This window comes from Pocillopora damicornis, chromosome 7 (assembly GCF_964200805.1).
Source record: "Pocillopora damicornis chromosome 7, jaPocDami1.2, whole genome shotgun sequence".
NCBI classification, from domain to species: Eukaryota; Metazoa; Cnidaria; class Anthozoa; order Scleractinia; family Pocilloporidae; genus Pocillopora; species Pocillopora damicornis.
The window spans coordinates 14,909,971-14,933,789 of record NC_142676.1 but is presented as its reverse complement, the minus strand read 5'-3'; the positions used below and the strand labels follow the sequence as shown (position 1 = coordinate 14,933,789).

General features: G+C 39.1%; 2 protein-coding genes across 4 annotated transcripts; one reads left to right on the top strand and one right to left on the bottom strand.

Moving 5' to 3' along the window:
* The first annotated feature begins 202 nt into the window (after positions 1 to 202).
* On the top strand, positions 203 to 11,291 carry LOC113676042 (uncharacterized). 3 transcript variants are annotated; one of them, XM_089213352.1, is made up of 4 exons: positions 203 to 365; positions 4,928 to 6,504; positions 8,590 to 9,141; positions 9,706 to 11,291. In XM_089213352.1, exons 2-4 carry the CDS (start codon positions 4,939 to 4,941, stop codon positions 10,345 to 10,347), a joined length of 2,760 nt encoding a protein of 919 aa, XP_089069478.1. In that variant the 5' UTR covers positions 203 to 365; positions 4,928 to 4,938; the 3' UTR covers positions 10,348 to 11,291. The 3 variants fall into 3 exon arrangements, with proteins under 3 accessions (XP_089069478.1, XP_027048459.2, XP_089069477.1); XM_027192658.2 differs by lacking the exon at positions 203 to 365 and adding an exon at positions 3,722 to 3,870; XM_089213351.1 differs by lacking the exon at positions 203 to 365 and having other exon boundaries at positions 4,511 to 6,504.
* A 3,187-nt stretch (positions 11,292 to 14,478) lies between these two features.
* Positions 14,479 to 23,462, bottom strand: LOC113676038 (mitogen-activated protein kinase kinase kinase 10). Its single transcript, XM_027192654.2, has 9 exons — positions 22,252 to 23,462; positions 20,214 to 20,391; positions 19,023 to 19,171; positions 18,087 to 18,262; positions 17,831 to 17,971; positions 17,552 to 17,645; positions 17,103 to 17,225; positions 16,744 to 16,929; positions 14,479 to 16,180 (listed from the first exon to the last, which is right to left on the bottom strand). Exons 1-9 carry the CDS (start codon positions 22,967 to 22,969, stop codon positions 15,144 to 15,146), a joined length of 2,802 nt encoding a protein of 933 aa, XP_027048455.2. The 5' UTR covers positions 22,970 to 23,462; the 3' UTR covers positions 14,479 to 15,143.
* Positions 23,463 to 23,819: the final 357 nt, after the last annotated feature.

Below are 23,819 nucleotides of genomic sequence, written 5' to 3'. Positions count from 1 at the left end.
AACAGACTTGACACAGGGTTTGATTGGTAGTTATAGGATAACTGTATCCGCCCGTAACAGATCGAGTGGCCGTTTGAGCTTTAAGTTGCCAAAAACACAGCAACAGTAATCTTTTTAAAGGCTGTGACCTTAATGGAACCACGTACAGAAAGCGCAAATAAATGACGACTTGATCATAAACTAAATATGACTTCCCGTTATTATTATGTAAACATCTACTCAGATGGAAGTTTCAAGTATGAAGTCAGGTGCTACAGGTTGTCAAGAGTTCTAGAAACAACATATGTTACGTTGCATTTGCTGGCCGATGCGGTCACCTTGTGTTGATATTCCTTTTCTTCAGCTTTGAAGCCCTCCCGTGAGAGGTGAGTGGATAAATACATTAATAAATGGTTGTCAGGGAGTACGGAATAAGTGCGCTGTGAATAAGGGGGATACCCGGCAGCCGTAACTCTTCGAAAAATGTAGCGAGAGGTAGAATTTTCCATGATATTTGGAAATGAGTTGAAATAGTACAGCATTTTAACTGGGTGAAAGCAAAAGGTGATGTTTTTCAGTCAATTATAACGGTACACTCTGAAAAAAATATTAAGGGCTCCTCATGCTCAAAGTGAGCTACAATCTATTACAAAATTTCAGAGTTTATCCTCCAGTTATGTAACTTGTACTCCAAAAAGAAAGCTCTTATTCTTCTCTTGCAATTAGAACAATAAGAGGTAGTAGAGAGAAATATGTTTTTCTTCTTGTCACAAGCGTGGGACAAAGAAAAAATTTTGAGTCCTCATGAGAAATCGAACCTCAGACCTTCGGGTTCTGCGCTCTAATGCCACAGAGACTCCACGGTGAGCGAGGTCTATTTCGATGTCCAGATGATACGCATCCTGCATACTACTTAAGGGGGCATTGGGATTTTCGGGTTTGCGGTTTTGGCTATTTTTTTTATCGGTTTTTCGTTCAAAAACTTCGATTTTTCGGTTTTGGTGTCCTTGCGGTTTGCGGATTTTCCGTTTTTTTTAGCATTTGGTTTTCAGTTTTCGCGAAAAACACTAACGGGTTTTCGGATTCGATATCCGATGCGGTTTCCGGTCGTTCCAATTCATCTTTTGGGCTTCAGATGTCACGCGTAGTGTCACGTGACTTTCGATGTAAACAAACCCCGAAAGTTTGGACATTGAGGGCCTGGAGGTGAGGTAACCCGCCTAGCCGTGGTAGAAAAATAAAACGCGTTTACATGCAATCTTACAACCCCGGGGTGCTGGAGTGAGGTTTCTTAAGGTTTATGTTGCGCTTGCAATTAGGGAGTTTGAGCGCAGGCGTCTCAAGCTCACATCTCGAGAAAGACGAACGATTAATTCTCGGACATGTATGTATTTATTCATGAAAGCGTCACGCGTTGTGTTACGCGGTATTAGGTTACGCAAGGAATCGTGGAGTTAATACGTTATAAGGAATGGTTTGGGAAACGAAATATGGTCGATTTACAACGCTAAATATTCCGAAATGTGAACATTTTACACTCCTTGTGTGTCCGTTGCGGTTTCTGGTGATTTCTGCAATGAGACGGCTAGGAAATGTACAAAGTTTTAAAACATACGTGTTTAGCTTTTGAGCTTTTTGCTATGAACGCGACCCCGGCTAGGCGGGTTACTCCACCTTGAGACGTTTACATGACAAATTGTCACCCCGGCTGACAGGGTTACCCCACCTCGACGCAATGTCCGAACTTTCGGGGTTTGTTTACATCAAGAGTTACGTGACACCACACGTGAAATCTAAAGCCCAAAAGGTGAATTAAACCTCCACTGACCTTGAATTTTATGGAGGGGAATGCGTGACAAACCAATTGATATATCGCAGGGATCCCTGGGTAGCCTACGTGTAACCGTATCCTCCCCCTTCCCTAACGTGGGGGGGGAGGGGAGGGGAGGGTATGGCTACACTTGAGGTACGGCTAAGCACGGATCATTGCCAGAGTTTCTTTATCAACTCCACCTCGAAGTTGGTGACCAAGTTACAGGCCACACATGACTGATTGATTCAACATTCCAATAGAATCTCCAATTTTTCAGGTCTTAGTTCGCAAATGGAAATGTTAGATTCGGGATTTTTGATGAAACTTACTAGAGCTTTAGCTTTTTGCGACTATAAAATTGCAATCCTATCGAGGACGTTTGTGCGAATTTCCTTAATTTAATTAGGCTCCATTGCCGGCTGCTGAGTCCGCGGAGACCACGCTCGAGGTCCTCGAGAGCGCAGCTGTTAATTTAAGCAGATTCTAGAAGATACGAATGTCAAGTTCATGGTATTCATAAATCCTGTAATAAAATTAGTGTAGTCTACCCTGTATGCTCCACCTGTCACCACTGTATCGGATCGATCAGGGTTTTAATAACTAGGATGTGAAAATGTATCAATTGTGACAGTTTTGCATGCGGTTTTCGGTTTTGATGGAATTTTTTTCGGTTTTTCGGTTTTTGATGATTTTTTCTACGGTTTTGCGGTTCCTAATAGGCCCCAATGCCCCCCCTCTGCTAGGATCAGTAATGTCGATAGCGTGTTAGCCTTCGTGGGAACCGAGCTTCTCGTCCCTAGGTTTGTTTAGATATGGGTTGTTACATAACTTATGTTTGGCCCCTAATAACCGAAGTACTTGGATTTTACCTATGGCCAGATTATTATTCACGCGTATGCTCACGAGGATGGGGATTTAAACGTAAGCCTCAAAATATGTACATGACTAAGTTTATTTTGGCAAACTCTATGGGATACTGTTGACACTGTGTATTCACAGATCACGGTGCCACCGTCGAATCACGAAGCAATAACATTTTATTACGTAAGAAAATGACGTGCACATATTGTGTCGTTGATGCTGTTTTGACGATACCACCTCAGAATTATTTTTAGCCGAAGTTCCGTGCTTTTTTCAGGCGTAGGAAGTCTTTTATTTCATTTTGGTATACGAAAAACGGTTACAGTTAAACAAAATGAAAATAACCAGTGTTTTCGAATATCTAGAAATAGCGAAGAACAGCTGGCAACATTTTCATTAACGTCAGAGCTGAATTTGAAGCCATTTAATAAGACGATTCAACAAGTGTGATTCGATTATGACAACGTTCTAAATTTGTATCATTTCCTGTTTCTTCTAAATGTTCTACGTTTCTTCGCAAGCAAAGATATAACGAAATTTGCTGGGTAATTTTTTCCGGCGTTAAACTGAGCAGTCTCAAAAATAAATTAAAAATGCCGCAGAATTCAAAAGTTGTATCCACATTGGTAAACAATTAATTTTGTTGTGAAGTTAGATCAATTTTTAACTAGCTTATGAGTAATTATTCCTAAATAGTAAGAACGTTTGTTACGCGCTTTCAGCTTGTGTGCGAGCGTGAATTGAGGCAGGACTTAATTTCGTGACCTTTGCAGTCCCCGCGTGTACAAGAAACTCGCCTAGGATAGTATGAAATGTTATAACTTTCTCACTAATCAACACAACCTCTACTCTCCCCAGAAACAAAATAGTATACTTCGTGTCGAAACACCTTAACGTACAAATAAAACGCTCGAATTTAAACAATGATTTCTGTGTTAGACATTGTCTGCACACGTTCACAGTCAAGGTTAAATAAACGAGCTCTATAGAAAAGTAACAAAACAAGGGTAAGGGTCAAGAACAATCCACTAAAACAACGACTTTGCTATGTAACAAGGACTTTTGTGAGATCAAGTTCCTCATCTTCCGGCCTTCTCTAGTAGGCTCGTTAGCAAAGGACATTTGAACATCTTATCCTAACGAACAAGTAAAAGAATGGCGTCTAGTTACAGTTTCTTAAAAGAACGATGACTCATAGAGAAAAAGGAAAATATGAGGTTAGATGTGTGATTTGCCTGGAGTGGTGTTTCTGATTGTAACAAGCTGCAATCGGGGACATCTAAATGTGAAGTATGGATTCGTGTTTCTCAGACGTCCTCATCCAAGATCTAAATCATAACTTATGCCAACAAACCCTCATCGACATCTATCACCATAGATTAGCCTCCAAAAGAAATATTTTCTCCAAATCTCTGAAGTTGATTTGTTATTTTAGGCTTTTTTTATGGATTTATAGCAATATTATTTTGGTCTTTATGATCACTGCTCTGTGCATTCTTTTATAAAATGCTATATTGTTGTATCCTAAGGGTGCTTTCCGAACTTTAATCTAGCATTAGCGAGTAGTGATGGCTCAAACAATTGAATCTGTTCTAAATATAAATAATCTCACTCATGCTTTACAACGGAAACATCTTGAGGTTCGATTACGGTAACTCCGTTTGAAGTAGGCAACTTGCAGTTTCATGCCCGGCACGATACCCTGAGATAAAAATAAGTTCACGTTCACTTTGTAACGAAAAAATATCACGTGGCCTGTACGCTGAACATGCTAGCATGGCATATTTCAGTACATAGTTCCGTTGGATTACGTGATTTATTCGAGTCGCGTTGGAACTTGTTCCTCAACGCCTACGCATAACCATAAAGGTATAACTTGCAAGGCGAGTCTATTGATGTCATTAGAGTCGAGGAATTGCAGTTTCTAGTTAACTAAAATATCTTTTGCATGCCTTCGGCAAACATATTGGAGACGTACACTCTTTGAAAGATGTTTTCATAAAGATATCAAGTACGAATGTTTGGCAGTTTCAACGCGAATCAAATTGGTTGTAGAGTTTCAGCGGGTTTAAGAACATCCGTATGTGACGGATGTGAAGAGTCCGTCCACGCAAAAACAAAGAGGTTTTTTGTCTTTTAGCTATTACCCTTCCACAAGTGTCACCCACTTTCCCCGAGTGTTGCGTCACTTTGCGTCACTTGGCACCGGGTGGGTGGACCTAGAAATCAACAGGATCAGTTACGTTTTGTATGTTTTGTACCATTTGACGATAGGGTCCGAGACAATGGTTGGAGGAAATTTCATGGCGCAAAACTCCACACAAGAATCGTTATACGAGGAGGTAATTACAAAGCACCCATGCCCGCCCAAGACTGATATAAACAGCAATGTTCACATCGACATAAACAATACTTCTGTCCCGCGAGGGAAAGAGGCAAAATCAGTAGGGATGCCAAGTAGCGACACAAGGGATCATGAAGAAGTTATGGAGGATTGCGAAAACATCTACGAGATTATACCAGGAGATCAGTGTGCGCCACAAAATATTAAGCCCTGTCCGGTGATTCGTTCTTTTAGCTTGAGTAGTGCGGATAGAAACAAAGAAAGTCTTGAAAGGAAGACAGAACAGCTCAAGGATACTTCGACTTCGAGCGAATCCAATTCTGTTCCATCGTCGCCCAAAGCGGCAGTTCGGGATAAAACTGATGATTTGAATTCGACGCAATACGCTGAAATAATTCTGACTAAAAGGGTGTCAGATTTTATCCCTTCTAGGCCTACAAGGGAATCGGAAAACCCCATTCTAAGGCAGGACTTTTCAGGAAGCCTCTCGGGTTTACCAGAAAACTTGCGAAATTTGCACAAGCACCTCACTGAGTTGTCCCAAGATCGCTTTCTCGAAGTACGCAATGCAAAGACAACTCCATCCACAACTCCCGAATGTGCTCGAAAACCCAACGAAGGAAGCCAACGATTGCCGAAAACTGTTTCTCCGAGACATTCGCCAAATCATTCACCGCGCGCAAAGGAGTCGCCAGGTCCGCTTTACTCAAATATGGAATTCCAATTTATGGAGGACAACAACAGTTCTCGGCGAAGCTCTGCATGCAGCAGCGTTAGTTTTAATGAACGGCAGAGCTTGAGTAGCTCAGAGGATGCAAACAGAGATACTGAGGAGTCGCCCTATGAAAACATTAAGGGTTTAAGTGTGAATGAGGCTGGAAGAACTCGAAATGGGAGCGAGCCAGTTGATATTGTGTACAGTGATTTGCATTTCCATGAAGCGCACAGATCTAGAGCAGTACTTGAAAAAACTGTAACCAGCCCTGTTAGTACCTCGCACGAGACAGTTAGCACCGATCACTCGAGAGCTCGCTCACTCCCGGTACAGTCAAGCCCAAAATTACCTCCTCGAGAAAAATTGAACCTGAATTCAAGCGATCCACGACCGAAGAGTCGGAGTCTGGGAAAGCTGAGTGGAGGCGCGCTCGGATTTTACGTTGCGCATTTTGTCAAGCGAGTAACTGTTCAGAGGTCGAACGCAAAAACTCTGCAAATGACAATTCAAGATATTGTGTCAAAGACAAAAGTAGAGGATTGCTCTTCAGTAAACGTAGAAGTTACATCTGATATGATGCGAATTAGTACAAACTGCGCGCCTTATGAGGTGATCGCAAGTTTTGATGTGGAAAACATTGGCTGCATTGATTTGTTTGAGCAGGACCACACGACCTTAGGAGTTGTAGTATGTTTGCCGGATGTAGACGCTGAATGTTTTGTTATTCGATGCTCAGAAGCTCAGAAGATCTACAGTGCAGTCAGAAACGCTTTCAATTCTTCAAACTCAAAGGTAAGCTTGAATCAATCACGTCTTTGAAGTATGTTAGTTTGAAATCTGATATTAGCATGGTTAATCTTTTTTAGGAAAGGTGTTAGGGCGAGTATTTGTTTACGCTAATATTCACCGGTTCATTTGTTGCGTACTTTTCAAAATACAAAAAGACAGAAAAAAATAAGAATTGTACTTGACGGCAAAAGATGTTGCTTTTCGACTGATTAAGGAACAGAACACCCAATGGACCATAAATCGGATGAAGTTCACGGTATAGTTGTCCAATTTGACAATTTTGACGCACCCCTAGGTATTTCCGGTTGAGGTTTTATATGTCCGGATGTTAGCTTGTCTTTTCAGGTCGTCTTACACAGGGATTAAAATTTTCGCGACTAACTCATATATATTTAAAATTAAGAATTTATGATTGGAAGAAAAAATTTCAGAGACTCCTGAAGGTACAACAAAGTCTATCGGTTTGTTATTAAAATGACCGGCTGTTCGCGTCAAGGCGAGAATCATGTGCTCCACCATTCATCAAACATAGGTTCGTTTGTTTTGAAATATGAACCATTTAAAAAAAGAAAGAAAGATAGAGAGAGAGAAAGAAGTAGTCTTTGACCAACTGGATCATAAAGAAACAGCTTTACCTTTCTTGTCGTGAATAGATGTTGGACACTAGAACAGGGCACTGAAAATGAGCTTTTATTCCTCAAGATAAAAGTTGAATTCAATTTTCTCAAATCTCTTAACAATCTACTTTTGTTTGCTACTTTTAATTACATGCTTTGCTTGTTCGTAAATAAGGGCCGGGTCGCACTAGAGCCAATTTTGTTTACTTCCAATTTTTGGCGAGGAAAAAATTGGCAAATTTCGCAAGGGCCAAATTTTGGCAGTGGTCGCATTGGACCAACATGTTTGAGCCAAAACTTCGCTGATTGACATATATGTCATGTCACGATATCTACAGTCAAGAAAACATCTCGCGCATTGCTTGTGCAAGAATGGATCGTCATATACAGGTGATTATTTTCGCGGCATTCGGGCTTGTGTTGAATTTTGTGTTTCAGTCTCAACAGAACAACGCAGCGTTTTTGGTATTGTTGATGCGGTAGCCGGATCCAGGTAGGAGTCATTGGCATTTCCAAAAAACTGCCGCTCGTATTCCGTGTTTCCATTGTAAAAACCATAGAAAGAAGGGTCAGATGGACCGGGAAAAAAATAATTTTGTCCCGACATCGTACGTGCGAACCTGCACTAGCCGAACAAAGTAATTTTTCCCGCCGTAACTTGATCCAAGTATGTTTGAAGAAAAATGGCAGCTCAATGGTTAAACAAACAAAATTGTTTGCTTTGCCAAAATTTGGAAGCCTTCGAGGCAGCACTTCGGCTTCTCTGAAGATTGGCGAAAATTTGGCAATCCGCAAAAAATTGGCGAGTTTTTGAAACTGGGGGTCGCACTTATTTTATGTTACTTGGTGACAGATTTATTACTTATGCAAACAAAATTGGCTAAAATTCGCTCTAGTGCGACCCGGCCCTAAATCCGGAATTAACCACAACCTTATTCTTCAAGTGCTTTCCCCTAAGAAAAGATTTACGATTTAAGTGAAGAATGACTCATACCCTCACGTTTATGGACTTATTCATTTTAATGATAACTTGAGATGTTTCTTGACATTTTGAATGTCTCAAAGTTATTTTTCCTAAAGTATCATTTTCGTTACTAATGGTGACAGTAACTTATCAATTCGCAACCTCACCAGAAAAGAAAAAAATCATAATTTTAATGTGTGATTTTCTCTCCCCACGTTTTTGTAGATTTGCTTTATCATTTTCGGGTTTGATAGTGATAGTAAGTTGTCGATTCACACTTATGTTACATTATCTCGTTAAAACGCAAAAAAATCGACAATTGCTTGCGACATTTTCTACCACACGACAATTATAGGTCTTCACTATGTTAGAGTAGTTGTCTAGAAAATATGTTTTATTCTTTTTCCACTGTGTTTTGTATTTAGTTGGTTTGTAGCAAATTTAAATCGATCTTTCAGTTTTGAGGGATTAGTTTAGACATTGTTTGTCTTTTTCCCTTCGTCCTAGACTTTCAAGGTGCCAGCCTCGACTCCAGTTGGACCAGAGAGCTGGTTGGGAGATGATGACATCACAACGTTCACTGGCATTTCGTATCTCGGATCACTCAAGGTCAAAAAGTCGTACTTGTTGATCAACGAAAGTATCACATCTCTCCTGGAAAAGGCACATCCCAAAGAATTCAAAAACACTTTTGTTGAAGTACATGCCAATCAAATTCGAATAATAGATTCACGGGACAATAAAATAATACATCAACACGCCATTCCATGGATCTTACTGCTCGGTGTTTACGATCAAGACACAAGGCTCTTCGGCTACATTGTGTCGGATGCACGACAAGGGGAAAAGACCCGGATGATTTGCCATGCGTTCCGATGTAGTCGCATCACTACGTCAGTGGCTGTAACTGAAGCTATCCGGCTTGGTTGCCAGGCCACGTATTCCGAACGGAGGGACTCGGTTCGATCATCAAGGCGAATCTCGTTCATTTCAGATAGTTCTAGTGGTGGATCTTTGGAAACCATGTCTTCGCCGCCGAATGAACATCTTGATTCCACGGTATGTTTATGAGCAAATCCTACCTAAGTAATTTTTGATTTAGAGTCGAAAGCAACTTTGGAATTTCAAAAGTTTTTGCTTTTCTGCATTGTGTGATTATTAAAATAATTCTGGCCATCCTCTAAGCCAATCAGAACGTTTAAGCCAATTTTCTCGCTCTTAGGGAAGTTTGCTTTTGTTGTCATTATGTGGTTTAGGATTTGTGACATTCATTTGGGAAGTTTTTGATATGTATTAAAAAACAGTTACCTTCGCAGCTTTGTTAACTAGTCGCCTGATATGAAATCCAGTTCTCAAGCCACATCTGCCTAAAGAAAGTGTGCACAAGAAGAAAATCTCTATTTCCTCTGAACCATCATTTTAGCATTGTTTCTGACTAAGACGTATTTGATTTCATGTATATAACCACGCCTGCATCTAAATACTCATCAAGAAACGCCGATTCAGTTATGCTTTGAGAACCCGGTTAACTTTCTGTGCTTGTGAAGTCCCATTGTTACTAATATTGAATTTTGTGATTTATCTTGGTTCCTTAACTCATAATTCAATTCTTTTTTTCTGCAGGTTGAAAAACCGAAAAGCAAACAGCAGAGTTCAAAACAAGAAAACCCCAAAGCAAAGGAGAAGGATTTCATAAAAAGCAGTCTGAAGCCGAAACGCTTTGCCTCCATGCCAAATTTAATAAGTCGTAAGTCTTCTAAAAAAGACAAAAATCTCAAAATGGAAAGTCACACCGGCAAGAATTCTGGGAGAACTACCTCGATCAGTTCTGCGGAAGGGGATGACGTCATCGAAGGTTCATGGGAGGTAGTGGAGGAGGAAAAGGTTTACAATTTTGATGTAACATATCTCTGTTCCACTGTTGTCAATCCACCTCTCCGACCAAAACACTTGCGTGAATGTGTCAAACAATACCAGAAACAGCAGGCTAAGTTCCTGAAAAAATTTGGACACGAACAGCCTTCGAATGAGGTTGCTTTATTGGTGTGTATAGATGGAGTTGAAATGAAGGACTCACAGAAAGGAGGCCAAGGGATGTTTTTCCCCCTAAATTCAGTTAGCAATGTAATGGCTCATCCAGAGACACCTGAATACTTTGCTTTCGCGACTGTGGTTACTGGAGATTCAAAACATAAGTGCCACTTGTTTCAGCAAACGAAAGTTCCCTCTTCTGAGTTGATTCAGAGTTTCCAAGCATTTATGTAGAGGAAAGTCCTAACAAACACTGCATCACAAAAGCACGGATTTGTTGTAGAGTGGTTGCTGAGTAACTGTGGTAAAACTAAGACCAAGTTCTGACTAATCAAAGCGAAAGCTTATCAGTGTCAATCACCCTATCAAAAAATAATGAAAATGTGCGTCCGGTGCCAAGCGCGGGAAAAATGCCATTTGCGTCATTGCTGGTTTTGATCTTAATTGCCAATGGTTAAAATTTGCTAGGTTTGTGCTGACTGATTATACCAAATGACATTGTATTACTTGATTATCGCTGGGGATTAACGAATAGAGCGAAACTTACCAAAACAAAGAATGTCAATTAATTTTCATTCTGCGAAAAGCTCACTACATCCGTGTACCAATCCACGATACCAGCCGGTTGTTTTGAAGCAGGAATTGACCAAGGATCTAAAACAAATTCACCCAAGAAACGGGTTTCAAATGGCCATTTGTTCGGGAATACATGTCATGTTCGATTTTAACCTTCGTTATTAATCATCAACTTATCTGACCTACCGAGTATTTGTAGAATTGTAAGGTTCCATTTTTTTACTAATCACAGAAAATGACGCGTGAGACAAATTTGAAGCAAATTAGGAGACAGAGCTTCTTGCCAAAGAGAATTACTTATACAGAAGTATTTTATGCCTATCGTTTTATAAAGTAAATTTAGATTTCCGGGTAATTTATTAGTCTTCAATGTCAGTGAAATGTTTCCATCGGAAGGTACTATTTTGCATGGTAGCAAATAAAAGAGTCTTGCTAGAGGTCTTCGAATAGAAGAGATCACATTTATATATTATACATATGTAAAAAAATACTATTTCTTGTCTCGAGAACGACATGATTCTTAGCTTAGTCATGGATATTGTGACAACGAAAACGTTTGTGAGATTTTTTTACCAGTCCATTAAAAATGAACACAAGTTTTATGGAGGAAGTTAATTTTACTTTGTATTGCGTAACTCAGTGGTTGCTTTGTTGGAATTCAGCAGTGTAGCGAGAAAGTCTGAGGGTAAAGAGAAGCAAATTGCTCCGCCGGGAGCTCTGCTTCTTGTTTATGTGGCTCCGTAACCATATTACCAATGAATCCCTATCAGGATCGCATTTCACATCCAAAATTCGTTCCCTTAGGCCTGTTTTCATTAGGGTCTCAAGAATAACGGTCATAGATGATCACCAACTAAAGGAGCTCATAATTTTTATGAAATTCTCTTAGTCAGCATCTCAGGAAACTTGTAAAGAAAAGCATGGAGAATGTGCACACTGGTGTAAGGTTGTAAAGGGTTAAGAGTTGGGAATTACGATTAAGTGGTGTTGCCTTAGAGCACTGATTAATGACACTGCTTGGTGGCTAAACCGAAGTCTTATCAAATCCCAGCTTTTGTGCTAGACCGGATTGGGGTACAGAATGATAGCTTAATTCATAGATACGGACTTTCTCACGCAACATTACAGGTCGGTGTTCAATTCCGAAAGGGGTACGCAGCTATTAATTATTATTGGTGCTCTGTCAGTGGTCGGACCACTAAGCAATCCAGCGTTCAAATCATTCAATTAAGTTTCCGAATAATTATTACTTCTAAGAACGATTACAAATCACATTCAGCCCATATTTCGTAATGCACCTCTCGTCAGCCCATATGTACAGGTGAAGCCTGATGAACGAATTAAGATGGTTATGAACCAACGATCTAGCACAACTACAAAAGGAAAATAGTGTGGGGTGGCGTAGTATCGAAATTAGTTTATTATAATAAGATTTCTAAACTGCTGTGTTCATCAGGAGAGGTGCGACTATCGAATAGGTGCTATATGGTGGGTGAACAGATGAACTAGGGGTTGTACTGGTTCATAACCATTACAATTTCCTCAAATGTGATTGGTACATTAGCTGCTTTATTTTTCACCAATCATTCTGTACAGCTGTGATCCGACAGTGTAATTGGACAGTTGGCTGTAATCGGACAGTTAAGTAGTCCACTCAGCCAAATCCACCAATTACAGAATTTATCAATAAAGGGCAAAATTACTGAGCGCTGATTGGTTGAGAGAGAGGGCATTTTTTTCTTAATCGAGGGCATTTTTAGTAATCAAGAGAGGGCATGATTACCTGTTAATGATTGGCTAATCCGTTGCATAGCAACCGTTCGTTATCTTGAAATTTTGATTTTCTTTCGTATAAATTTTGCCCTTTATTGATAAACAAGTAATCCCATGAGACCTCGTACTATTAAGGATTAATTGCAATTAATCCTTAATAGTACTTGGCCTCATGTGATTACCTATACTAATCACATTAACTATAGCAATAACCACTAATCCTGATAAAAAAAGAACTGAGGAATTTCCAAAAATGGGGACATTTTTTTTACTTTAGACACTGTCTCTACCGGAGATATTGATCAATAATATGTATTTGTTGTTTTCGGAAATTGTAACGGTTATGATTCATTGGTAACAGGACTTCTTGTCATCCAATTTTGTCTGTAATCATCACTCGTGATTGACAAATTGGACTCCCGCTTCGCGGTCGTTTGATTTTGTCAATCACTCGTATGATTACAGACCGAATTGGACTTCAGTCGATCCTATTACCATTACACATTGCCTGTGTACAGGCTCTAATTGGAGCTGCGGTACAAGCGACTAAGCCAGTAAGATTCGACACGGTGAGTGAGGCGATCGTGCGAGAAGCCTGGGAAGGGTCTGGTACGAAAAATTACCTTTCTACAACCAGCGTGTATCGCGGTGACGCTCGCATCTCTCGCTGACGCAATTTAACACGTGGGCATCGCTGCTTTTGTGACGAGGCCGGTGAGAGCTAATGCACTGAACAACGCTTTAATACCTTCTTAGGCGAACTACGTAATAATCCCTTTAAAAAAGTTGACGGAAACCTGAAGTCTTCTCTATTTCTTTAATAAATGATTAGTCGTTCTGTTTATCGAGACGGAATAGACAACTTTTCCACAGAGGGCTTTTCCAATCAAAGGGGCTTGAACATGATTTGGAATACATTTTACTTCTGAGACTTGGCGACTTTTGTACAATAAAATTCGATTGATTCATGACAATCTCACATCTAGAGAAGTGCGAATTTGACTATTTGCGAGTTACAAAACAATTTGTGCGGAAAGGGAATTCAGCGACGACATTTTCTAACGCATATAAAATAAGATCTGTAAAAAAAGGCTCGCCACTAGAGTTCAAATCCGTCAAGCGTTACAAATCTTATAGAATAGAGATCTCTAAGCAAGTATCAAAAGGACCCAGTAGCAATGATACTATCAACAATGAACGTTGTGCCGTAGTTAGTAATAATAAATTTCAAGGATGAAATGACGCCCCCTAACAATTATCACGTACATAAATCGAGGGCGAATAATCGAATTGTTTTAGTACAAATCTACTGGACGTTCAAACTTGACAACAAGACAGGTTCATGTTTTTCATCCACGTTCATATTCATCACTGCATACTGCTTAGCCTGTCATTTTACGCACTGTACATCACGGAACAGATAGTGAGAAGCATAGCCAATCATCTTTCAGCATTTGTAACAGAGCGCCAGTAGATTTATACAAAAATCAAATATTCTTGCTTTTCTTTTATTTTTCCGTCCAAAAATGTTCCTATTAGACGGTTTTCTCTGATTCAAAAGGCAATTTTTTGTGTCCATTCTATGGAAATTGGTTAGATAGCTTCCTAAAGTTGATTCCAAGGGTAAGTTAGTGGAGAATGAAGTTTTTGTATCCCCATATGCTGATGGTCTTAGGCGTAAGTTTAACGCCAAATTAGAAATATTTTGTTGTCGCTAAAAAATAGCGAAAATATCACTTTACAGGAGTGTCTGATAAGGACTCCAGCCTGATGGACTTGATGAAAAAGCCAAGACATACCCTCGGACTTAACCTAGTAGAACTAAGAAACATCTCTTCATTTCGTACCCCTCGCGTTGTATCAAGTTTCTATAAACAATAAAAATAATAGTGCCAATCTTTTCTTTTCTATTGACGCGAAAAAAAATTTTTCCTCGAAAACGGTGACCTTATCGTTTTAACAACGAACGCCCCTTTGATCAGAAAGAAAAAAAAAAGGTCTAATGAACGTAGAGCGTTTTACTCATATTCGCCAGCGATCTATTTATTTGAACCATATTAACACAATTCCATAAAAAGAGATGGAAAAATCTAAAACAAAAATCACAGGTATCGCCAATACGGAAAAATATTCACAAGTACAGCTCTATCCTGAAAAAGTAGGCGAGCTTTGTAGTCCCGCCGAGGTAAATATCATGGAAAACCTCGAAAACGAAAAAGAATTTCTAACTCCAAGCAATCTCTCGAAATTTGTTCACTGTTCGCATATTTTTACACAGTAGAGGGACGGTTTAAAAAGATAAAATATGTTTGAACAGCCAAATTTCCAATCAGAACAAAATAAATTGTTTTTCTATTTTGCTCTTGAATATTTTACTTTTCTCGTCTTCTTCATTTTCGAAGCTCAAAAAAAAGTAACATTTTACTCAATAGATATTCATAGTTTTGTACCTGAAGCATGCAACAATCAAGTCCTATTTTCGGTGGAAAATTCATAGCGTGAAATTTTTTTAGGGTGGGGGGGATGGGGGTGGGGGGGGGGGGGAAAGATGATAAAGTTCTACGGAGTAAAACGCGAAAATCTGATTTACGTGGACATGCCGAACACATCACGATTAAGTAGGAAGTAATGCAACATTAGAGGGAGTTTCTGTTACCTACAATAAAACTACGTTTTACACATTATCTCTGGCCAAACTCCTTAAAGAGTTCTTCAGAAGTTGGCACCCTGATCACCGTTTCCGACTTCAGTAGGGGCTGGGTCGTGTCATGTGACTCCCCCTCCATATGCATGTCCAATAGCGTCAACTTGTCTTGTTCGCTCGTCGGACTTTGATCCGAAGACGAAGGTGATGGACTTAGACTGTCCTGCCACGGCCTGGGGCGAGGCCTAGTGGCGCCCACAGCCTCCCCAGTTGGGAAACAAAACTTCGCGTTAGGGGTAAAGTCCGTGGGGTTGCACTCCAGGCGAGGTGAACTTGCTCCCCTGGGAGAGAAGGGAGGGGGAGGAATTTTAAAAATGTCTTGCAGCTCCTGTGAATATCGTTTGCAGTTCACCACTGTATTGGTCGAAGAGTCATCCGCAAAACTGGAAATACTATCATTCGAAATGTTAATTCTGTTGAGTTCACTCGAATCCATCGACTTGGACCTTCGGTCTCGTCTTTCCGTCGCTAAGTCGATAAGTTCTTTGTCGCCCTGTTCGGGACACACCGTGACTGAGAACGAAGTTGAAGAAGACCGACCTCGGAGAGAGTTCGGCTCTGTGTAAGTTAAGGGAGGTTGACTATCGCTAAAAAAAGTCGCCTTTAGTAGAACAGGAGTGGACAGAGGCCTTTTGTTTTGACCTCGCATCATGTCGACTGGTGCAGTGAACTCCACATTCTGTGGACTAGAAACGGGCGTGCTCGAGTTGGAATTAACCGAGGTGTCTTCGGTCGAGGTTGATCCAAACCACGATCGACGATTGGAATTTCCGACTTCGTGCCGTCGCCGGGAATTCGGTGACTTGTGCTTGTCCGATTTCGAATTTAATCTTAGCAATTCGGGACGAAGATCTTTCGCACCCTGTCTTAAATCAGTTCCTAAAGCTACTGCGGACGCCATTATACCAACACAGCAAACAGCTACCTCGCAACGATGCTTAGATTTGGTTTTCTGTGAAGATTTGAGAGTGGACATAGGGCTGTTATCTGCTGTTACGTACTTACCGTTGACACCTGTCTCATAAAAAGAAAGAAAACATAGTTAAGTTGGAGAACTTACGACAAGATCGTTTAAGTCACTAGCTTTGGCATCTCTTTATGTCAAATCAAAAGAAAATCGTGTATGCTCATCATGTGTGTGTCAAAAGTTCTCTTAAGCGTAACGATGACTGAATCGTCACGCAATCTGTATTTCAATTTCAATACGCAACAACGTGAAATAAAGCAAGAGAAAGAATTAGAACAATGTTTGCGCAAGCGCCAAAGAACTGAGCATATACTGCCTCAATTTCAGCAGTAAAGAAAATAACGTGCGAACTAAATTTTTTCTCGAAAATATCTTAAAATTGGAAAAAATTGAGCGATTTCAAAAGTGAATTCCATCTCAAGTGAGAAAAGGACTCTTGGAACGAACACGACACGTTGTATGAAAAAAAACAGAATTTTTTGGAAAATTCAAAACAAAATTGTCGATTTTCGTCATCAGATAGAAAACGAAACGTGGCAAAATCAAGGGAAGTTGTTATTCACAAGGCAAAAATAGTGGTATCGTACGCAACATAGTTGAACTTCCTTACCAATATTTTGGTTTATCACTGATCCTAAGTTAGGAACTGAGTTACACCTTTCTGTCATAAAGCTATCCCTGGCTTTTACACGCCTGCTCTTGTCTCGGTCTCGCTGATGTACTGAGCTGGGTCCCCACGTGCGGATCTTTTTGTTTTTGTCCGGGGGACTGACGGGGACCTCGCCAGGATCATCAACTGAACAATAACGAATAATAACATTTAAGTTGTGTGCAATACATTGTTCATGTAGCTATACACTACTTGTAATCACCGAGTTTTTCATTAAATACAATGAAAAAATAACAAAATGCCAACAAACACAAAGCGAAACAAAAAAAGTAAACAACTCGAAAACAAAGTTGTCTTACAGGACAGCAGTCTGAATCTCTGATGTACTGCAGGGGATGGTGGCCCTGTGGTGTTGATGCCTTCTGTTAATGCTGGGTTTGAGTCAAAGATATCAGACGTGATGGTAAACCTATGCTGGAACCCTTAAAAGGAAAAGAAACACAATTCTTAGCTCTTTCTTTTCGGGGATTGCTTTCAAATCAGGAACCCAAAACTACTTTTGTTCAGAACTACATGTAACGTTGAAAATGGCAACAAAAAAGTCTTGCCAATAAACCGCACACACGTACCATGTTGAAAAATAGAATTATTCCTGGTTACAAGTGCTTCTTATACTTAATTTCCATGGAAAGCAAGTGACTTTCTTGCACTAGATATTGTGACTCTATAGACACTGTTCAGGTAGTGAGCTGTTAGTATTCAATTGGTGCAAACAAAATAAAAAAAAAAAGGTAAAACAATTTCAAACCTGTTGGTGCACTAATTTTTCTTCCACTTCCAAACCTCAGTTTAAAGAAGTGACCTTTCCTCTTCTTTGGAGATGGTTTGAGTTGCTTCTGTTGCTGTATATTAATCACAACAAGAAGAAATAAGTTTATCATTGCTAAATTGATGACTACATACTGGATGACACAAACTTAAAGCAAGTACCAGTAAGTAGTGAGTCATTTTACAAATAACCATGTGTTTTAATGTTAATGAGAGGTGACAGAAGAATTGCTTTATTAAGGTTAGATCATTCACTCACCTGTATTAGCATGTTAATCTCTTTTCCAAGAAGCATCATCTCTCTTTGCGCAAGTTCTTCTTCTCTCTTTTTCAAACTCTCAGCATGTACCTCTTGTGCCATCTGTATTTGCCGCAGTTCATCCTCTCTGGAGGAAAGTTCCTGTAAGAAGAAAGTTATACTTTTGAATAACTGACTTTGCAACGTTAAACTGCACCACAGAATTAAGGCTGATTTTCATTATGTATGGATATCAACATAAGGCACACCATCATACCTTTTCTTTCTTCCTTAATTCATCAAATATCTGATCAATCTCTGTCTGCCAGCCATCCTGTAGTGTGCGGAATGAGTCAGGGTCATCTTGCACAAAGGAAGAATCTGAAATTTCTTCCAGATCTTCTAGAATTCCCTGAAATGAAGGTCGTTTATGGGGATCTTGATTCCAGCATTCTAAACAAAAGAAAATTACATTTAGCCTTGATTCCTTAGTTCTCTATATGAATTTTCCAGTAAGGGTAAGAAAAAGATTACAAAAGACAAACTAACCTTTTCAAACTCAAGATCTCACTACTAATTCTCTTTACTATCTACCATACAATTCTTACAATGCTATAGTTTTGCAAATTTGGTATTGGATCAATTAAGAATTCCCTTATTGATATTTTTCTTTATTCCTATCACTTGTTTGCTTGATACTGTTTTGATATTTTTAAGTTAAATTCTGTCTTAGTCACTCCAAGGAATTAAAGGGCTAAGATAGCCACTAAAGCAGCAAATTTCCAAAGGAACGAGTGACTTTGAAGAAGCTACTCCTCCTGGATGGGATAGAAGTCCATTCCAGGTTGAAATTTTCCAGTAATATGATCCATCCTAGTTGGAGAGAGGTGCCAAGAGGGCAACCTATCTTGGCCAAGTACACCAAAAAAATTAACCCACTCAATGCACTAACCACTCAGCCATTACATGTAACATGTATGTCTCTTGCATTTTTCTGGCACAAGTTGCTGAAAACCCTCAATCATAATTCTGCATTACAGTCAGTTTTCTCTCAAATGACACCTAACCATGGATACTTGTAGTCCACTCCTGCCATTTGATGGCAAATGCCTCTCTCAGACAGATCCCTTGGGCTGGTCATTCATGTAAAGGTGTATGTTCTAGGGAATTGGCTGAAAACAGTAACTATTATGTACATGTATACCAGTCTAACCTTTCATTAATTCTTTCAAAACATCAGGACAAGTGCTGGGTATTGGTAAAGTTAAACTGTTCATTGCAACACCATAAGCAACAGCAAGTGCTTCCACGTCTCTGTAGGGAACTTGTCCTGTCAGAAGCTCCCACAAAACTACACCAAAACTGAACCATTAAAGGATATAAATTAGTTCCATACACCTTAATGAGACAGTCAGGGGAGGGGAGGGGGGGGGGGGGGAGAACAAACTGCACCAATAAGGTACATGTATCTTAAATATGGTCATCACCAAAATTTCCCTGCTTCACAATTCCAAATTACAACCATTTTGTCAATAAAATTTGCTGCTTAATTCCTAAATTAGTCACCTGAAATGCCCCTTTTTTCTAAGAGCTAAAAACAGAGTTAACCTTAACCCTTTAACTCCCTAGATCTCATTAGTAATTCTCAAATGATTCTCATTAAGTTACTTTGGATAATTTGGAATTGAATCAATTAGTAATCTCATAACTGATATTTTTCTTTATTCTCATCACTTTTCTGCTTGATATTGTATTGATATTCTGAGGAGAAATTCTGTCCTTTACACCCTGACATCAGTATGCATATTCTCTATACTGCTCTCTATACATTTCCTAAGGTACTAACAAGGAGAATTTGTTTAACAATCGAGAGCTTCTTTAGTTGATGATCATTTCCTTTATTCTCGTGACTTAAACCTTTTATTCAGGGATGATATTGTAAGGAGAAATTAGAACCTTGTCACTCTTAGTGATTAAAGGGTTAAATAAAAATTTCTTGAAATATTATTCATGCTCTATTGTTTTATTTTTTAAAAAATTTGCCTACTTCTCCTTAATTGCCTGAGTACTGAGCCTTGTAGTGTTGCATGAACCTAGTAAGGAATTGCCAGTTGCCTTTTCATTCCCTAGCAAGAGAACTTATTTTTCTGATTCTTATTGACAACTTCACTCAATATTGAGATTGGAGATCTGTTCCTACAGCACAATCCACAAGCTCAGTGTACAGTTATCAGTAAAAAATTTTAAATGGAAGATTGAGTCAAACAGAGATTTTACCTTTCACTGTGAGATAAATATTGAAACCCTGAAAAATTTGTTTAAAATTTTGCAAGGAACATTTCCACATGTGTTTGTTCAATTTAAAAATCACTATTAAATACTACTCAGTGGAATTTAAACCCACCTCCAAACATCACTTGCTTTCGAGAAAGTGTTGGTTCTAATCACCTCTGGAGCCATCCATGCATAAGTTCCTGCAGCACTCATTCGTGTTGTGTTCATTATCTCTCGAGCCAACCCAAAGTCAGTTATTTTCAGTACATTCTCAAAATTTCCATCCTCAATTTTATTTAAGAGTAAAACTGGAAAAAAAAGGATAAAAAATTTAACAAATAAAATGAGTGGGAGTTATATGTTTAAGGTAAGTTCAATTGTATTTAACCAAACTTTGTTAACTGCCAATTTTTTTAAACAAACACTAAACAACGTCAGCATACAGCAAGCACATTCATACTACCAAATCTGTAATCTAATGATACACAACCAAAGTGTGATTTTATTTCTGGCAAACCTTGAGAAACTCATTCTGAGGAGCAAAACTGGTAGAAAATGGAACTCTTCATAACAAACTTAAGCAAGGTCAAGGTCTGATCAACACAAGACAGGTTCTGCACTATGTAGGACCCACATAACAGTAATATGGTATCTAATTCAACCCTAACAAAGCTTGAAAAGTTTTCATGGCATAAATATTAGATTTTGTTTCATTTGCCAATGCTTTCACTTCTTCACCATCTTCAAAACTGAAATTTACTAGAAAAAGATGTCCATTGAAAACTGATTTATTTGTATCAAATCACCGGAAATATTTATGATGTTATTAGATGGAATTATAGGTTCGAAAGAAACCTTACTGGGTTTTGATCTCAAAGTTTACGCATGGGTAAAATTACAGTAAATGGTGACACTGATAACGATGCTTAATTAAATGGAGAAGGGAGTTTCATCTCTGATGATAAGAATGTTATTTATGTACAACTAATAGGTGCAAAATAAATGTAGCACAATCAGAATTATTTTAATTGTTTTTTTCATAAACCAGAGCACACACAAAAATGCTATGTCATTTTAAAGTTCACTGTTATTGTTGAATAACCTTGCAACAAAATGAATGTGGAATACACAACAGGAAAATGGAATAAAGGTAAATGTCGTTTTTGATGCAAACAATTTCTTACATATGCAATACTGATGAATGTTATTCTTTGTCATAAATTCTTGTCTTGATTCATTTATGTACAAATAACTTTTTCATTTTGTAGAAATTCAGTAACGGCTCTTTCACAAGAAAAATGAGGTTACACCATAAAAAATGAGAAGGCATCCGACTATGCGGTGACGAAGTTTTTAACACGCAAATCGAACGATTAATCAAAGGCTATTTGAAGAGTAACAAACGACAGCACTGTATTTAAATGTTGTGGTACTTCAATTTACATAGATGCAAAGATAGGGACGAGACTAAAATGATTTTCTACAAGCGGCTATCTGATAAAGGCATGTCGATCTCAAAATTAGTAAAATTCTACTACAATCGAAGACAGATGAAATATAAAAACCAGTTTGCGTGCAAATTAAATACTGAGGGTCTTTTTGAGACTTGACTGAAATTTCTTCAACAAGCAAGACGATTTTCGTCTTAATCTCCGATGAGAAGGTAAAAATTTTTTCACTTCCTGTCTGGGAAAGCCCAACACACACTCAGTTCCCTCGTATAAATTACCTTTTTATGCTGCGGGAAAATATATCTCACTGGAACTAAAAACAATATCACCTAATCATGTCCAGTATTGTTTTAAATTTTTGTTTCGAACGTGAAAAACAAAAGCTTAGAACTGAAATATTCGCAACAAAAGCCACTCAAGAAGGCAATGGTATGAATTACTGACTGCGGAAAGAAAATAAAACACCGTTTGGCCGCTTTTCTACATTTTCCTTAATATCATGAACTTCGTGCAAAACAATTTTCCAAAGTTTCTCACTGCCTTCATCATTAAAACGTAATGAGCATGAAAAATTCACAATAACAACTGACAATGTTCAAACGAAGGAAAACAATGGTGATGTATTACTAGCTGGCGGCAGAATTAGGGGTCAATGCGTGGAACACCTCCGTTTTCTCGCTTCAAATAGGAAAAGGAACACGAAATGTAATTACTCACTGTTTCCAGACTTGAGATCCCTGTGAATGATACTCAGCGGAGCTTCATTATGAAGGTAATACATACCACGAGCTATCTGCAAGGCCCAGTCTAGCAAAACATTCGGAGGAATAGTTCTACCGTGAGTGTTTAAAACGCGAGAGAGAGCACCACCTCGGGCATATTCTAGAACCAGACAAAAGTTCGGTTCTTTCAAACAAACACCGTATAAACCAACAATATTACGATGCCGAAAAATGGAAAATAACTTGGCTTCTTTGGTGACGGCGTCCACAATCTCGCTGTAGTCCTGGTAGGTCTCAGTGCGAGCGACTTTTACAGCAACTTCCTCCTCTCTCCATCGAGCACAATAAACTTTTCCAAATGCACCGACGCCGATCACATCTACCAGGTCGAGCTCGTTGAAATCGATTTCGAGAGGTTCGGTCAAACTGGTCCTTTTCGTATCAGTCGTAATGTAGTTGGAAGGAAACAAGCCGATTCGTGATTGCCCCTCAACACGACCGACCCACCATCCGTCGTCTCCGCTTACTTCGGGATCTCGAGATAAAATCTCAATGCGATCGCTCACTTTGAAGGTTAGTTCATCGTCGTCTACTGCATCGTAGTCGTATAACGTTGTGCAAAACTCCCCTGTCATAAGCTTCGTCAACGGAGAATTTCTCCCCGTGAATGTATCCATTCCTTCGCTTTGAACTAAAGCACTAGGCATTTGCATCGGCTCTGAGCACGCTCTACATAGATATTACTCCGTGTGGCCTTTTCCTTTAGCTTGCGGACAATATCAAGAGTTTGGAGACCGCGATCGTTCGAAAATCGCCGCTCTCGTCCGCATAAACAATCAGCTCCAATTCTGAAACCCTGAAATGGCTGGTCAAAATGGAGGCAGTTCCGCAGCGGGCGCGGTTGCAATATCTTATCACGTGACAGATGTCGAGTGTATATGATTGGTACAAAGGTTGGCAGAGAACTTTCCGTGTCCAAGAAAGTTGACATTGTACAAGTTACCGTGACAACATTTTTTTAAATTTTTGGACTTCCTTACGTTTTGGAATTATAAGTTTAGAAGGGGTCTCTAAAAATTCACAAGCATATCATTTTCAAAAATCGTTATCATAATAGCTTTTTCGACAGCTGAAATGTTGTTGCAATTCTGCCGAGGCGAAATCATGTAAATTACTTTCCAGCAATCCTAAAATAGAAAACATGTAAACAAAGAAGTAAACAGTTTGATCACGCCTTTTAAATGATTTTAAGCAAAAGGGTATCACAGTATTCCTTTCAACCGATTTTTAAAAAAAGTCTCGAAGTCGAGGTAACCTTGCGTACAGTTGTTTGCTTGTCGGGGAATCCCCCAGAAGAATCTGACTTCATACCAACTGCCTTTCCAACCAAGTCATCGCTATAATTAGACATGACTCAACAGTTTGATTTGAGATTCGAGTATAAAAATCTGGGTTCATTTTAAACCGTGATTTATTTGTTCCCAAAAACCAAGGTCTTCGTTATCAATCCAAAAAAATATATATACATCACCGTTCAAGTATTTATTCGGAACACCTTTTAGA